Source organism: Anastrepha ludens, chromosome 4 (genome assembly GCF_028408465.1).
Source record: "Anastrepha ludens isolate Willacy chromosome 4, idAnaLude1.1, whole genome shotgun sequence".
NCBI lineage: Eukaryota > Metazoa > Arthropoda > Insecta > Diptera > Tephritidae > Anastrepha > Anastrepha ludens.
Genome location: NC_071500.1, coordinates 117,101,518 through 117,119,637, shown reverse-complemented (window position 1 = coordinate 117,119,637; position 18,120 = coordinate 117,101,518). Strand labels below are relative to the sequence as shown.

Here is an 18,120-nt window from a genome sequence, read left to right as displayed (position 1 = left end):
TAAAAATCGATTTCTTAAAAAAGAGGTTGTCTATGAAGTCGGTTTACTGACGATAGCTTAACGTGACAACGTCATAAGAAAATACTAATAGAATGGTTGCATTTTTCAAAAGAAATTTTAATTTTATTTGTTTGATAGATATTTCGTATGGATATAGAGAAGGAGGTAAATGGAATCGCAATGGAATTGATCGAGTTACATCTACTTAAACGTGAAAAACTACGAAACATTTATCAAATTCATGAAAGATATGTTCAATCTCGATTGTGCATCAGACGTTAATAAGTCAACAACACTAAGAGGCAACATCATCGATTTGAATTTTTCAAGACACATTACACTCGAAACACTCCCTTTCATTTCCTACTTTTCCTATCATTGTCCTATTCTCAACAGAGAAATGGTTCATTACCATGCACACAGGAAGAAGGCATATGCAAATACAAATATGTGAATTTATATACAAATGCGCATATACATATATATGCTCACTCAAGTAGGAGAGAGCCAGATGTCGAACGTTGCCGAACGCGGGGACCGATTGTGCCTCTTTGTCGTTCGTTCCGCGTTCTCGCTTGCAGTCCAAGCAAGGCACATTAGCTTACATTTGCTTGCGTACAGAATAGATTCGTACATTTGATATGTCCATATTATTTGTATACATCTTTACATATAGATTTGTTCTTTTTGTTTGAAAATTGCGCGAAATTGTATAGATATGTATATGCATGTTTATATGTGTTGGCATAGGACATATGTATATTATATATATGTATATTAGTCTATGAAAATTGCACCAAAGTATATGTATGTATGCATGTTTATATACATATATTAGTATACAACATATCTTATAAGGTATGTGGTAAATATTACCAAACATTTTTTCCTTCATATATAATAAATTAATAATAAAAAAATTAAAACAACAGGTATTTTTAACAACTAGTCGTCACTAATTATAAATTCGGTAAGGATGATGATGATACACTTGGTTTTATTTTAAATTCTTCAAGTAAATCAAATTAATAACAATCAATAAGAAGGCATATGCAAATACAAATATGTAAACATTCCCATGGCAGCCGGTTCTACGCTACCGGAATGACTCGGGTTTTTCCCGACCAAGGGCTGCCGCCCCAGTAAACTAGCCCTGTCTAGTGAACAGTATATCACTCCACCCCTTACGTCACAGGAGCAACTCCTGGCTGGAATTGAATCCAACCCTGGGCCAGAAGTATACTATTGCTGCGTCTGCCATAAACGGCTCCACCCGAACTCCATCTAACGGACTCACGAGCAAGGTCGACGAGATAGTTGACTTCATAAGCCGGCACAGTATCAAAATAGCTGCGGTCCAGGAAACCAAACTGCACGCTAGGTCCTCTCCGATCACCAGGGATGGCTATAACGTGCACAGACATGATCGCGAGCGAGACAATGGTGGTGGCCTAGCGTTTATAATCCACCACACAGTGCAGTATCGTCTCATTCACGAAGGGATCGCCGATTGTTGTTGTCAATGCGCATCACGATCTTTGGCATTCAAGCCTGCCAAACGATCGTAGGGGACAGCAATTGGCAGAGCAAATAGACGATTCGACATTCAGCACTGTGAACGACGACGCCCCCAGCAGCGTAGTGGACAATTGCAGCAGTAAAAAAAATACGGTACACTAGACAGGGCTAGAGAGTCCCGCGTAACCTTGGCACAACTACGTTCTGGATACTGTAGCAGGTTAAACTCCTACCTATCCAGAATCGACCCCGACATACTAAACATATGTCCAGCATGTGAAGGCACCCCGCACGAGACTAACCACCTTTTCACATGCCCCATCAAACCCACTCATCTAACACCTCTCTCCCTCTGGACCCAACCCGTCGAAACAGCCAGTTTCCTGGGCCTACCGTTAGATGAGCTAGACGAAGATGACCGGTAATTACATTGTGGAACAAATTCAGGTTAGCAAAAATTAGGTCCATTCTGAGAGTGGCAGGTGAAAATAGAGGCGAAATTAGAAGACCCGTATCGCGCCGTTTTTTTATGTTAGTTCGAATTTTTTTTTAATCGGCCTTCGAAGTTTGCAGTCAAATGCCGATTTTCAGTATATTGTTTCATAAGTACCACAAAAATTTTCGAAATCAATTTTTTCAAAAATTGTAATTGTTGCACAGGTCTCTAGCAATAATTTGGCTTTTACAGATTGAAAAAATATCAATTAGTCGACGAGTTATAGCCAAAAAACCATATAAACAATTTTGCTCCGATTTCGAACTTCGAAGGCCGATTAAAAAAAAATTCGAACTAACATAAAAAAACGGCGCGATACAGGTCTTCTAATTTCGCCTCTATTTTCACCCGCCACTCTCAGAATGGACCTAATTTTTGCTAACCTGAATTTGTTGCACAGTGTGATCACTCTTTTGGAAACTGTTGAACAAAAATTGTGATTTAATACAAGTATATTTACGATATATGAAGGAATCAACTCAATAGTAGCCAGAGTTTCAAAACACTTTATTATATTTAGGTAAGGAGATGGATAATACTTAATTTCTCGAACTTACTGCCTTCTATTTTGTTTATGTACAAGATTATCACATTGTTGTGACTTTGCAGTGGGCTGTTAAATTGTTTGCTAAACATAGAGCGCAGTGAAATTACCACTACCACGATTATTTCTTCTGAGCACATTCTACATTATTGTATATTGTGATTAAATATTTTCAATGATGGGCATAATTAAATTTATACAAATGTTGTTATTGCGTAAGTGTTAATTTTGTTGTTGCAACCTGAAATGCCACATCCTGTCAATTGTCGCGCTTATGCGGCGGTACATACATTTGCCTTTCACCACGAAAACGCTGCGACCCACCTCCTCCACGCTGATACGCTCCACCTGTTTGGATCTGTTGAGCTGGATGAGCAGATGTAATGGCACGTGATTTTCCTTGTTGAGATTGTTGATATGAAGTAGCCGCATTGTAGTTATTTATGGGACAGTGATTGCCATCGGTTATTGGCAGACAATCAGATTTCAAAACTTCCTCGTGGTTACCATACCCAAGGTAAAAGACCACACATGTTTTCTCTGATACTGCTGTGACTTCAGCTTCATAATACTATAATTTAAGAACAATAAAAGTTCATTACTACAAAAATGCATACATATGTACGTGTCATTTATGTTTGTATGTGAAAAGAAATACAAGAAATTAAATGTCGTCAGCAAGTGGTGAATAGGGTCGCCGTGGATTTAATGGGAACAAGTTGAATATTCCTTGAAGTGAAAAAGCGAGAAAGTTTGGGGAGATAGTCGTTCATTTTTGAACAGAAGCCATCAATGTACTTGCTAGAAAAAAAGCCTTTGTGACATTCGACGCTCATGCTGAAAGTCGTGGTAATATTTGTTTTTATATTATATATTGGCTTATACGAAAGAGTTCGCCTTTGAAGTGGTTTTGAAATCGTCTAAGATAGATAATAAGTTTGATATTTATTGAGCTGATATCGATGTAAAAATAAAAAAAGATTGAAATTCGTATAAAGTAGATATCAAACATATGTAGCATGGTTGTTGTTATTGCAGCAGAATAAATGACGTCTTGGGGAATGCAGGTGCAGTGACAGTCTTTAGCAGGATATAAATCCGGGTTGTTCTCGTTACGTTGAACAGACTGTCGTGGGAACGTACATACCATATTTACTTATACATTTATATGATTGGTGTCAAAAATACCTATGTGCAAATATTCATACTTATATAACAATATGGACTTACACGACCATCGTCCCAGTATTTTGCAAAACAAAGATCTCCGACTTTCCAATGCCAGCCATCACCGGGAACCATTCCAAAATGACTCGGAATCGGTGCTACAGTGGATACTGTTGTTGGAGTAGGTACAGAATAGTCACTTGTGGGCGCGGCGTATCCACATAGTTGAGACGGTGTTTGTAGATGCGGCGAAACAGGTGATATATAATTATCATTGGAAATTTGTAGACTTGGCTGTGAGGTCCGGTTATTTGCTTTATCAGACAATAGTTGTTGCTGCTGTTGAATAGATACCGTTGATTCCGAAGAACCTAAGCCCTGACTCTTCAACAAAGTCATGGCGAATTCATTCGTTTCTTTATTTTGAAATCCAATAATTTTACTTGTATCGTAAGCATAACCGTTTGGAAATTGCGTAGAACCTTGAATTTGATTAGGTAGCTGACTGGCGCCAAAATTTTGAGAGGTATTTTGATAATTATGTGAATTTGGGCGACCTTCTCCACTTGAACTAGTTCCCGTTAAATGATGATCACTACGTTCTGAGTCGGAAACTTTCATTTTCGAAGTAGCTTCAATTAAATTATTCATTGAGTTTGAATTATTCAAGTTTTGAGTGTCAGCGTTATTGTTTTGTTGACGACTACTACTGTCATGTTTGCTGGTAAAGCGATTCCTGCTTTCATTCGGACCGGAGCTACGTTCTTCGCCCCCATGACTTTTTTGTTGTTGTTTTTCATTTCCTCGCTTGCCTCCACCACTGGCACCACTTTGTTGTAAATCTCTACTTAACTGATTCGAAACTTTCCCCCGTTCATACGACCCGCGGTTATTACGACTTTGGTTTTGATTATTGTTTGTTGATTGGCTTCCAGGTAAGCGCGAAGCGCTATTAATACGTTCATTACCAGTATCTTTGAAAGGATTAAAATTTGATGTACTTCTGCCACGTTCGTTGTTACCGAGTCCACCGCGACTGACAGTACTACCACGATCACTTCTTTGACGAAAATTTGGTGGCCCAATTGAATGATTAGCAGCGAAACTGCTAGACATATTGTTTTCAAACCTTGGACGCATAACACTGCTATTAGAATCAGCATTGGTTTCTGCATTTTTATTATCAGAATGTGTGGATTTTGGGGCTTCTTTCTTATTTTTTTCCAATTTACTAGGTTTTACAGGATTGCCTGGAATATTAGACAAAGCTGTAGTATGAGTTGTAGTCATGATAGGTGTATTCGATCCGGCATCGACTGGTAGCTTATCAGTCAAAAAATCGAAAAGTGAAACATTCCCAGCTGGTTTCGCTACTATTGTTTCTTCTTTTACTATTGATCCACCACGTTTTCCCAAACCTATTTCACGCGTGGGCCCTCGACTAGTTTTTGCAGAATTAAAAGAGTTAACTTGTGAGTTTTTTGAGCTCCCGAAGTCATCTGTTCGTTTAATCTCGCCCCGACGTTTGAGATTGAATAGTGCTCGTTCCAGGTTATTATTGGTAGCACGCAAGGCCTGCTTAGCTTCTTCTTCACTGAAACCTTTTTCGAGTATCTTCTTAACATTATGATCCAGCATTTGTTGCCCCCCTCCGCCAAAGACCTAGGAATATTTAAATAAGCATAAATTAAATAAGCATATATAGATAAATATGCGAAGTGAAGACCTTAAGAAAGATATTTCAAATTACTTATATATAAAGCTCTAAATGTAAAGCTCTAAAGACACAATCGCTTGCTTCATTACCATTGCAATATTATTAAGCATAATAACGTGTATGCGTGACGAAAAATGGCTGCTCTTTAAAAAATGCAGTATATATGTGGCGTTTTCTTTGAAATAACGTGGAATTAGCAAGAAAAAGTATGCAAGAAGATAATATTTTGACATCACAAAATCCAGATAAATATTTCGCTTTTCTTTTGACTTGCAGAAGGCATTACGCTACCCAAAATTGCCGGTGTCCATTGCATATTATAAATGTAATATGTATGTTTTAAATGCAGGATTCCATAATTTTCATGATAATGAGGTCAATATGTATGCATAGAACGAAACAGTTGCATCCAGGGGTGCTAAAGAAATTGCTTCTGGTTGCTTAAAGCATTTAGAAAATGTAACCACGCAAAATAGCCACGCATGAATAGCCTACAGGGATATGTGTACTGGACAAAATAGAAATTTGAAATTGGCTTTAATGTGGCTTAAAGTTGTTCAGTCCCCCAAGAATGGCATAGAAAGTTTCAACCATAAGTTTTTATATTCTGGGCACTCTTATCTACCAAATGATGCCGATTTTGGAACTATCGAGAGTACTATAAAAAAAAAGATTTATTGTATGTTCCTAAAGACTATTATACTATCATAAAACAATGGCGAAAATATAAAGCTGATTTTGTTTCTACAAAACCCTTAGAAGATGCAATTCTAAGAAGGCGAAAAAATATCAATGGTGAAGAAGTAAATTGGTTGAAGATATGTTGAATAAGGGTTTTGAGAAGCAAACCATATACAATGTTCTATAAAACTCGATTTAGTGAGAATGAGGATTTTAAATGACTAAATTTATTGCCTTCTTAAGAGGATTCCTGCGATTTCTTTCTCGAACGGCTTTTATGGCTGCACTGGTTCAAACTATCATACTTCTTTTTCTGTCTGTCACTTCAGACGTTTGGGAAAAAGATTGATGGTGCGGTAAACAAACATTCTCGAAATATTAAATTTTTTTCAGCAATTCGTAAATCTCACTTGCACTTTTACCACACTTATGTAATGCAATCCCTGCAATGCGATTTTGAAGAAATCCCTTTCTTTCTTTCAGGCAATGGCAAAACTCCAAGTGTATTTCTGCCATGAAAAAGCTCCTCATAAAAATTATCTGCTATTCGGAGTCGGCTTGAAACTGTAGGTCCATCCATTTGTGGAACAGCATCTTTGACGCACACCACAAATAGGAGGAGAAGCTCGACCAAACACCCAAAAAGGGTGTAAGCGCCAATTGTACAAATATATATTTATATGAAAGAAAGTCTAAGAGAAACAATAGTTAATTTAATTGCGCAATTTGCTGCTAGTAATGGACAGTTGGAGGAAATCCGTAAACGGCGTCTACTGGGTTGTAAAAATTCTGGCAGCAATACACATGCCAGTTTCGATATTATATATATATATAATTGGCGCGTACACCCTTTTTGGGTGTTTGGCCGAGCTCCTCCTCCTATTTGTGGTGTGCGTCAAAGATGTTGTTCCACAAATGGATGGACCTACAGTTTCAAGCCGACTCCGAATAGCAGATATTTTTTATGAGGAGCTTTTTCATGGCAGAAATACACTTGGAGTTTTGTCATTGCCTGCCGAGGGGCGACCGCTATTAGAAAAAACGTTTTTCTTAATTTTCAAAATTAATAATATCTAACAAAAACTGTATTAGAAGTATGTCTACAAATATCTTTTCTTTGCCGGCGTCCATTTATTTAGTTTTTGACATTCATCCTTAAGGTCGTAAGAATAATTATCGATAACACAGAGGCACAGGGCAAGCTCGAAAAAGGAGATAATCAAGATATAAAGGTCGAACAATATGAAGTGTTACCAACTTCACACTTCTTGTATCTGTAAAACAGCTCATGACATCACCGACAAAATTGTTCTAATGACAGTTCAATATATTGTTTATAAGCCATCAAAAGCTAAGACGCAAATGCTTTTTTTGTTGAATTTTTTTTCTGTGATGGAATTCAAACGTAATAGTGTGATTGCGTTATATTTGACTGGAAAATCACAACCAGCCATTGTTGGTGAGCTCAGTCACCTCAAAGTGAAAAAAAATGTTTGTGTATCGCACTATCAAACGTTACAATGATACTGGTAGTATTGCAAAATACTATGGAGGTGGACCAAAAAAAACCGCAACAACGCCAGAAATGGTTCGGAAAGTGAAGGCTCGACTTGAACGAAACCCATGTCGAAGTGGAAGAAAAATGGCCAAAGAACTAAAAATATTGCAAGACAGCATTTGATGCATATTGAAAAATGAGCTCAAGGTCAGGCTTACAAGTTCCAAAAAGCACAAGATCTTTCACCCCAGCAAAAAAAAGTTCGGTGCGAAAGAGCAAAGGAGTTGCTGCGCTTGCACGAACGTGGCGAATTTCCGAACATTGTGTTTTCTGATGAAAAAAAAATTCCCAATAGAGCAGTTCATAAACACTCAAAACGATCGTCTTTACTTGACCGAACGCTCATACGCGAGTTTGAGCCTACGTATGGTCACTCGATGCAATCCCATCGCAAGTAATGGTTTGGGCGGCAGTGACCGCTGATGGACGCTCTCCAATCGTTTTTATCGAGCCTGGTGTCAAAGTGAATGCGACTTATTATCGGGAAAATGTTTTAGAAGCTGCTTTAGAGCCGCGGACGCGCAAACATTTCGGTCGTAGACCATGGACGTTCCAACAGGACTCGGCACCGTCTCATAAAGCTCGTATGAACCAAGAATGGTTAAAAAATCATGTTCCACACTTCATTTCGTCCACACAATGGCTTTCAAATTCGCCAGACGCAAATCCGATGGAATATTCCCTCTGGCCCATTTTGGAGAGCAAGGTGAGGACTAAAAAATATGTCAGTATGAATGCGCCAAAATACCTCAAGATCACATTCGTGTAGCACGCAACTCATTTTTTGGCCGTTTGAAGGCTATAGTCAAAGCAAAAGGTGGTCATATCGAGCTAAAGTGAATATATGTTAAAATTGTAATCGGTTTTTGAACAATTTTGTCTCCGAAATCAAGAAAAACTAATTTCACACAAAAAAGTTATGGTGTTTTGAAAAGGTAACACTTCATATCGTTCACCCTGTATGCAAACCTATAATTAACTTAAAACTGAATACCCTGTGTTCCCTAGTTCACTCCTATCGTAATTTCTAGATTTAGCAACGCGTGTATTTTGGCGACTTCTGTCCCTCCTCTTTTGTCTTGGCAAAACGAATTCATGTTTTTGTTTTAGTAATCCATTCTCTTGGTTTGCCGCGATGGCTAGTGGGTTCGAGAAGTTTCTGATTTTGCTTGCAGAAAAATTTTTTTCTAATATCGATCACCCCACGGCAGGCAATGGCAAACCAACGAGGCACTTACACCCTTTTTGGGTGTTTAGTTGGGCTCCACCTCCTTTTCGTAGAAAACACTTTTTCCATTTTGGTACTGCAGGGAGATTCGAACCTACGTTCTCCGAATGGTAGTCACACACCATTCCATCCGGCTACAGCAGCCGCAACGATATGCAGAAGTTAAAAAAAGAAGAAATTACTTGCATGGGCTATGTCAAATTCAGTATCGAATTGGGCAAAGTAATATTCACGGATGAATCTTCTTTGTGGCGAATAGTTGCATACGTCGGTCCTAGTGTAGTGCTAATAATCGATAACTTCAACGAACTGTGAAGCATCCAGTTAGGTTTCATGTTGTTGTTGTTGTTGTAGCAGCATAAACATTTCCCATACTTACATAAGGGGAATGCTGATGGAGTGACAGTCCTTGGCAGGATATAAATCCGGGTCGTGTCGGTAACGTAGAACCGACTGTCGTGGAAACGAGTTAGGTTTCATGTTTGGGGCTGCTTCTCTGAAAAAGGATTTGGCCGTTTATTAGTATTTACCGCCAATTTGAATGCAGTTTTGATGAATAAATATTACCGGCTCCGAAAATGTTTGGAAAAACTAGCCAATCATTGAAGCCCAAGGTCCGTAGAGTGGAAACAGCAATATGGCATTGAAATGTTGGATTGGCCTTCCAAGTCGCCTGATGCCAACCCTATTGATATCTATTATAAGCCCACACAATGCAGTTTGTTAAATCAAATTGGTGAAATATTTTTTAAATTATAGTCTTCTATTAGACAGACTGTGCCAATCAATGATTACTTTTATGTTATGGCGCGGAGACAAGGACAATGGTTTCTATACGACAGTCGGTTCTACGTTACTGGAACGACCCGGATTTATATCCCGCCAAGGACTGTCACTCTATCACCATTCCCTATACATGTAAAGGAACTATTTATTCTGTTACAAGAACAATAACCAATGAAGAGTAGGAACTGAAGAGACTAGAGAAAAATTAAAAAAAAAAGATACATGGAACAGTAAAAGCAAAAGCCGAGTGGAGAAGAAAAACCAATTACGAGATTAATAATCTAATAAAAGATAAGAATTTAGTAGAATTGTAAAGTCCCAAAAGATCAAGTGGCAAGACATGTGCAGATGAAATTACTAGAGACGTTGGCGACTACGAAGACCTAGACTACGGTGGAAGGACAAAGTAGCAGAGGACTTGCTAGCAATGGGAGTCAGAAACTAGAAAGGCAGCACTTGAATGCCAAAAATGGCGAAAAGTCGTATATATAAGCTGACTACCTGCGCTGCTTAAATGTGATACAAAGTCAAATAATTCTAAACAAGAAATTTATGATGCCTAATCCTTTGAAGTTCTTAAATGCATGCATTAAGTTATCGATACGCATCACAAGCGCAAGTTTTTGATCACCGAATTTTATAATGCAAAGCCCCGCACAGATAAATTGCAAACCGACGTTTAGGAAATCAGCCATACTTCACTTCGCTAATCACTACTTATGTGTAATATATAGTAAATAATAAATACCTTTTTAGCACCTGCTTTACTAGCTTCTGCTATAGCCTCGCTACGCATGGCATTAAACTCCTCGTTCTCTTTGGACTCTTTCCCCTCAGATAATCCCGCTTTTAAGCTTTTAAAGTTAAGCTCTTTTGAAAGTGATGTTTCAACCTTTTTTCCAAACGGTATCCATGGAGGTGGTCCCGTGGCTCCGCTCATTCGACGTCCACTACGTGCGTATTTTTGCATGGTGCGAGCCAATTCCCACTTTTCAATCATTGGTTCAACACGTCCGCCCAAAACTTGGATCTCAGACGACCGCAATATTAAAAAACCTTGCATCAACTGGATTTTCTCTGCTCGAAAATAAATTTTTGTTCCAGGAGGCAAGTTCATGCTCAGCGCTGAAATATTTTCTAATTCCAATGCTTGTATCGTGGTTAGCCCATCACTTAATTCTAACTGTAAAAATCGTGGTGCAGCTTTTGAGTCCTCGTTACTCTTTGGGGCCGAGATATTACGTGTTTTCTGTAATTGTAATACGATTCGCCCAGGAATATTATCGTCCCTTTTAATGGGAAGTGCTCCACCCGCAATATCACGGAAGTCCATCTAATTTACCAAATATTAAGTTTTTATTGTTCAAAAAATTTACAAGCACTTACGTCCATAATGGTTGATATAATTTTTCGCACATCATTGACTTCAGGACCACCCGTATTGGAAGCAGTAGCAATAACTTTCTGAAGACCGTCATCAGTTAAGTGCCTACATATAACGTAAAATGCGTGATTAATTACCAGCGTAATATCCAAAAAATTATTTAGAAACTTACCATCCTTGCTCCAATAGCTTTTTATTTAACTCCATTTTTTAGAAATATGCCAATCCTTTAATGCTGTAGTAAACTCACTTTAACAAAAAATTCGTACGAGCAATTGTAAAAATATGTTAACGAACAGTGGATTCGATCAAACGCACATATTGCAATCAATACTGTGCAGTATTCACTATACGTACGGAACAGAAATAGTTCAGCAAACTATACGTTAAAGCAAAAGAGTTCCGACCAAATTAACATGTGGAATCCGTTCTGGCTAAACTTTTGTATGTGTGTATTCGCTTGAAGAACGCTATATTCACCACGGACACTTTGCTGCAACGAACATAAATGGGAAACTCTTAATTTTTAACATACAGCAAATCTGACACACATTTTTTAAATTGAAATCTGAAGTCATACAAATTCGGATTACACAAAGTGTAAATTCGTTCCAAAGTGACTTCTTCAAAAAACCGAAAGCTCTGCCGCAAGTTCTTCTTTATTTTTTCATATTTAATAATTTCTTTACAAATAATTTATTTATAATTCCTATACAATTATAAGTTTTGATAATTGGCCAATAATAAGCACAAATAATTATCCAAGTTTCTACTAAATATTCGTGGTTTTTACTCGCTTATCAATTCGTTTGACTTACATCGAGTATCTAAGGTGGTGCCATTAAAAAATAGTTACTTTATTTTTCGCGATTTTGACAAGTCTGACGTCAGCTCCCTTCGCAATACAAAACAAACGAACAAAGCCAGCAAAAGTAGGAAAAATTATATGCTTGTGAAAATTCAGTGAATAATAATATTTTGACTTGTGAGATTAAAACTAAACAAACTAATGCAAACGAACTGACGTATGTTAAATTGTGAAAGCACAATTTAATATAAAGCTTCCAAATGCAGTTTGCTTGCGTTTTTATGCGAAAGACGCCGTGCCAAGAAAGTATGTGTGTGTGCGCATAATTTCTGGTGTTTGGTTGTTTCCATTCAAGGTGGATTTAATAAGGTGACAGCATTCACCCAGCTGAATTTTTCGCCGTAGGTATGGCTTATGTCAAAATGATATGCTTTGTTTGTATGTATTGGTATGTCTACATTCGTATGTTTACATTTGCTTGCTGATTTTGACATGATGCTTGCACCAAACGCAACAACAAATACATGTAGGGTTTTACTTATATGTGTTTGCTGTCACCTGTAATAAATTCGCCTTGTTTCCATTGGGCTCTTACGACACGACGAATTGGGAAGGCGCAATCTGTCTGACGTCAGTTCCCTTTACAATACAAAACAAACTAAAGGAGGATAAATTACATGTTTGTGAAAATTCAGTGAATGGCTTGGCAATATTGTAATATCTTAGATATGAACTAAAAAGTCTCCAAATGCAGTTTTTTGCGGAAGGCGCTGTGGCAAAAAAGAGTGTTTGCGCGCGTATAATTTTTTGTTTTGGTTGTTTCCATTGTCGATGTCGCCTACTCTCCTTCTTCATATAAAAGTAATTCTCTTACTCTAACCTTTTGTATTTCTCTAAAAAAAGTGGAATTGATGTACTTCGTGTAGCAGCAAAATCATTTCCTGTACATTTACGGGGAATACTGCTGGAGTGACAGTGCTTGGTCGGATATAAGGCCAGGTCGTTCCGGTAACGTAGAAGAATTTTATTAATTAACAATTACATAAACTCCTGTTTCTTTACTTTACTGACTTCATTATACCAATTTATTTGGCGCTTTCCAACTACCTTACGTTAGTGCTCCTCCAGAGTGAGGTTAAATCGTTGGATCATTCCATCGGATAATGTACGTGTTTTCTTAATCACCATCAAGCAACACATATCTTTAAACACTGTGGCCTCGAAGTTTCTTCCTTTATCTCAATACAAATCACTAGGTACTCCAAACCGAGTCACTCGGTTTTGCACAAAACCCTCAGCAATGGTTTTAGCCTCGTGGTTTGGTAGAGCGTATACCTCTGGCCATTTACTAAAGTAGTCCATAACAACAAGCACATATTTATTGCCAGAGTCACTAGTTGGCAGCGGATCCACCACATCCATAACCACTCTCTCAAATGGTGAACCCGCGTGGTATTGTTGTAATCTTCCACAACTCCTCTCCCTTGGACCTTTCGCTGCCTTACACCACACGCAATTTCGAATCCATTCGGCCACTGATTCTCGGCAATTTAACCGCCACTGCTTAATCTTCTTCAGCGTTTTAGTGATACCAAGATGACCGTTCGCTTGGACCATTTTGGAATTCCACAAATACAGATGTAGTTCTGATTTTAGGAACCATGAATAGATTACGGGAATCATTTCCATCTTCACTCTCCCGTACGCGACGCAGAGCTCCATAAATAATTTTGAGACTATTCCACCTCGCCAAATATGCCTTAGCCTCAGGACGTTCCTTCGCTATTTCGGTTTTCCCTTCCGTGATCTTTTTCAGGCCAGCAGCAATCAATGGGCTTCTTATCTCACTTGGTTCCCACTCATTATCGCGTTGGAACTGCATTGATCTGATGTCAACTATCCGCTCGGATCCCTCGACCTTGGGGCAATGCTTACGCTCTATAGAAAAAGGTCGCCAAGATAGTGAATCAGCTTTACCATAATCTTCCCCTTTACGATGCTGCAGATGAAATCTCTCCAGCGTATTTTGCTTCCTTTCATGAACGATTCAATTGTATTTCAAAGAGGTGATCATTCATTGCATGAACCTCAGACTCGATCGCTTCCAGTTTCGACGTTATATGTGTCTTCTTTGCTTCTAACTTGGATATGCGAGTATCCTGTTTTTCCAGCTGCGAATTTATCTTCGACGATAACTCCGCTGACATTGGTGACATCCGCGATAACATATCCGCTGATATTTGCGATGATATTAGTGCCTACTGCAGTGTATGAACCGATGCAGATAAGTTTTAAAACATACGTGCCCAGTTAAGAGATGGGTTAAGTTGAAAGATACCTCACCGTGCGTTCTCTTGAATTGTGGATCTGTGGATTCTCTTGCCGCAGAGCGTTCGATTTTGCTCTCGAAAAGCTTAACTGCCTCTTCCGTCACTATATCCGTTGGATGCAATCCGACTAAAACTTATGCTGCATATTTCGATACTCTTTTGAACGGGCTGCATACCCTAAGCGTACTTAATCGATACGTTACTTAATGCAGCGGATGTACGACGCGGTGCGTAGGATTGTGTAAAATAGGTGCCCCATAGAGAATTTGAATTTAACTACGCCTCAAAGCAATTGACACCTGCATTGCTTTGGCCCTCGCACGTTTATCATTAATCGCGATAACGCTGCCGCTGTCGCTGAATTATTTTGTAAGTATACTCCCGGTGGACTTTAAATGAGAACCTATTTTCTAGCATAATACCAAAGTATTTAATAGCTGGTATTTAGTGGCTCTGTGTTTGCCAACGCTTATAGTACTTCCGTTAACTTTTTCCTGATAGAGATGAGTACCGTCCCTGTTTTCTATTCCACGAGCTGAAGCTCATTTATGAGCCATAGCAATTACAGTGACGTCGTCCGCAAAAGTAGTTATTTCGGTTGCCTTGGGTAGCTTGAGGCAAAGGACCCCGTCGAGCATATGTTCCATAGTAAAGGAGCGAGTTCAGAGCCTTGAATTACACCGCATGTGACAACATGATTTTTCATACCAGCAAACGGCCTTTGAAGTAGCTTGGTATGAGCTTTCTTAGGTAGAAGGATACTCCTATATGATCGGGTGTGTCTAAAATCTTTGCTCAATTTGCCGTATTGAATGCGTTTTTGATATCCAGGTTGTTATGAAACAGTATTTCTTAGATCCTTCGAGCCAACGAGTACCTCTTATTGCATCCAGTTCTAGCTTAGTAGCTATGCTTAAAGCGTGAATATTGGATCTTCCTTTTCTGAAGCCATTCTGAATCTTTGCCTCGAACCGGTTACATAAAACTCGCCTAATAGTGCTCACACTGACCAATGATGAAACAACGATCTACGATACTACGGAACGAAATGGTGGTGAGAATTCATTTACGTGAGGCTCTCATTAGTTTCATCGTGTCAGCTGATACGGGCGTACGATGACGTTGGTGAGTATGAGCACCATAAAACTTTCTCCGCTGAGTCGAAAAGACAAATTGGCATGTAGCTGGAGGTTCCGAGGTAGGTCTAACATGTTTCGGTTTTTTCTTCGTACAAAGTTATCATTCGCAAGTTAAGCGCATGAATGTGTAAAGTAATGTGATTAAGTCTCGAAATTAAAAAAAAAGAAGTAATGTTGCCATTAGTTTGTGACTTTTATTTAGCAATCCAGTGATTGAGTTCGAGCGATGTTTTATTCGAGAAAAACGTAACAATTAGTGTCAGAAGTGAGATTGTGGAATAAGGTATCATAAAACCGGACCCTAAAAACAAAAATGGGAAATTTGAGTGGTATATTCCAGCTGGAAGTCGAGGAACCATCGACCAAGAGAAGAGAAGGCAGAGAATCCAGGACCATCACCAGGAGAAGGCATGAGTGTAATTATGGCTGTTATATCACAAATATCTTCGCAAAGGTCTCAACTGTCGTCGCAATAACAACAGAAATGCCATCGTAGATGTCACAAATGTCAGTAGAGTTGTCGTCGCAGATAAACGCGAAGCGGGAAAAATAAGATACTGTTAGAAGTATTGAGTGCAATGGAATAGCCTTAAAATGATTAATGGAACTCTGCACCTCGTATAGGAAAACGAAGACGGAAATAATTCCCGGAATCTCATTATAGTTCCTAAATACAGAAGAACATCCAGGGTAGAGGAGATCCACAATTGGCCAGGCGGGGATTATTTGGGTATCACTAAAAAACTGGAGAATATTAAGCAGCTGTTTTACTAGTTAAATTGCCGAATGGATTCGAAATTGCGCGAGGTGTACAGTAGCGAAAGGTCCAAGAGAGAGTGACCTTGGATGTGGAGGGTCCGTTTCCAAGAAGAGACTCTGGCAACAAGTATGTGCTCGTTGTTAGGGACTAATTCAGTAAGTGGCCAGAAGTGTACGCTTTACCAAACCAGCTCAGCTCTCCATGAAACTACTTGCCAATTGCCTACAAGGACCATCCTTGGAAGAAATTTAAGGCTTCCAGGTGATTAAGCGTTCGGAAAAGGTGTCGCTCCTATATGGACAAAGGAGCAAAGGAAACACTGCAGATGATATGGTTGAATATGTGAGGCAACACATTCAGCTAATGAGTAATAAGATTTGAAAAAAATTCAAAGAAGTAAAGAAACTGGAATGAATTAAAAATTTCGCCAATATAAGAAAAGTTTCATGTTAAAATGAATTTAAACTATAAGTCATGGAGTTAATTATAATGTTTGGCGTCCGAGATGATAGGATGAAAGTAGCAAGCAAATGGTTGGGATGGAATAAAGATAAAAATAAAAATATTACTTTGCTACTTCTATATCAAAACAGACTTCATTCATTAAAACAGATTATAATATATTGTTAAGTAAAATTATATTTAAAAAATTAGAAAACGTCTGTAAAAGCAAAATGTTTAACAAAAATAACCTTAAAAGTATTATAATTGAAAATAATTTTAAATGTGCACAAGTTAAAATTAATATTACAATATTTCCTTCAATGTCAATGGCTTGGAAAACAAATATATATTCCCTGCGTTATTCGACTATGTTAAAAAGCATGACGTTTTTGAACTTATATAGACCCACCTAACCAAAGAGAAAATAAATCAAGCAAAGAAATATTTCTCAGATTTTGACACTTACTGGAAAGCAGCAAGTCGTAGAAGCAAATTTGGAAGAGCGTGTGGAGGTTGCGTGTATGGAATCAAAAAAGAGTTGCAAAAAAAGGGCATAAGAGTACTACATAGTCTCAAAGCCGAAAATAGAGTAGATGTGATAAGATTCCATGTAAAGGATGACATGATAACATTTATACCATTGTATATAAGAGGAAGAGGCACGAAGAAATTGAGGTGGTGAAGGATTTTTTCAAGGAAAGCACAGAGAAGATTTCAGTTGTTATGGGAGACCTAAATATTAGAGTTGGAAATATACAACAAAATATCGAAGACATGTACGCAGCTACATTCTCAGCAGATATTGGAAAAAGAAGCTCAACAGACGCGGTATTAATTAATAGAATCAAAAATTTTATGGATTTCTGCGAAGACTATGGATGGCAGAACAGCTGGTGATGAGGAAGGTAATTTGACTTACATAAGTGCAGTTGGTAACTCCGTAAACGATATACTTATGTGCAGTTTCCCAAGAAGGTTTGAAACACATTGAAAGGTTCGAAGTTTAATCAAAAGTATAGTCTGACCACATGCCAATTAAATTAATATTAAAAATAAATGTGGTACTAAACGAATTGGAAAACACCAACTTATTGCCGAAGGTAATGCTTAAAGAAAAAGATAAGATAAATTATCAATTAAATCTAAAGCAATACCTAAATAAGTTCAAAAATAGAGGAGAAACAATGGATCTGGAGAAGCTTGCCAACGTAATAAAAATGTCAGTGCCACAGTCACCTGCCAGAAATATTATTAAACAATTTCAAATGTTTTAAGGCTAGGAAGCTATCCTTCAAATATCTGAAAGACTTTAGATAATCTAACGTTGCAGTAGATAAGCAAAAATATCTACAGGCAAATCAATTTTATAGAAACGCGTGTGAAAAAGCAAAGAAAGAATATTATAAAAAATTGAAAAACGAATCAACGAAACTGCAAATGCAAAAGAATGGTGGAGTGTAGCGAAGGATATAAGAGGAAAGTCATTTCGAGTTGGTACAAATGTTACTGCGAACTATTTTAAATACTATTTTCAAAGCCTACTAAACCAACCGCAATTAA

At 38.1% G+C, this 18,120-nt stretch overlaps 2 protein-coding genes across 2 annotated transcripts in view; one reads left to right on the top strand and one right to left on the bottom strand.

The window, feature by feature from the left end:
• LOC128860807 (deformed epidermal autoregulatory factor 1) overlaps positions 1 to 18,120 on the top strand; it is a 42,390-nt gene that overhangs the window by 12,323 nt on the left and 11,947 nt on the right. The window lies entirely within an intron of this gene.
• On the bottom strand, positions 2,505 to 11,493 carry LOC128860805 (tudor domain-containing protein 3). The gene is made up of 5 exons (XM_054098557.1): positions 11,252 to 11,493; positions 11,082 to 11,184; positions 10,444 to 11,028; positions 3,789 to 5,387; positions 2,505 to 3,129 (listed from the first exon to the last, which is right to left on the bottom strand). Exons 1-5 carry the CDS (start codon positions 11,284 to 11,286, stop codon positions 2,818 to 2,820), a joined length of 2,634 nt encoding a protein of 877 aa, XP_053954532.1. The 5' UTR covers positions 11,287 to 11,493; the 3' UTR covers positions 2,505 to 2,817.

Bases quoted from the DNA above. Each gene is read 5' to 3' on its own strand.
- LOC128860805 (XM_054098557.1), bottom strand. From the start codon at position 11,286: ATGGAGTTAAATAAAAAGCTATTGGAGCAAGGATG. The intron at 11,185-11,251 runs GTAAGTTTCTAA...CGTTATATGTAG, and splicing joins AAGCTATTGGAGCAAGGATG to GCACTTAACTGATGACGGTC. The intron at 5,388-10,443 runs GTATTTATTATT...AAATATTCCTAG, and splicing joins GTAAAGCAGGTGCTAAAAAG to GTCTTTGGCGGAGGGGGGCA.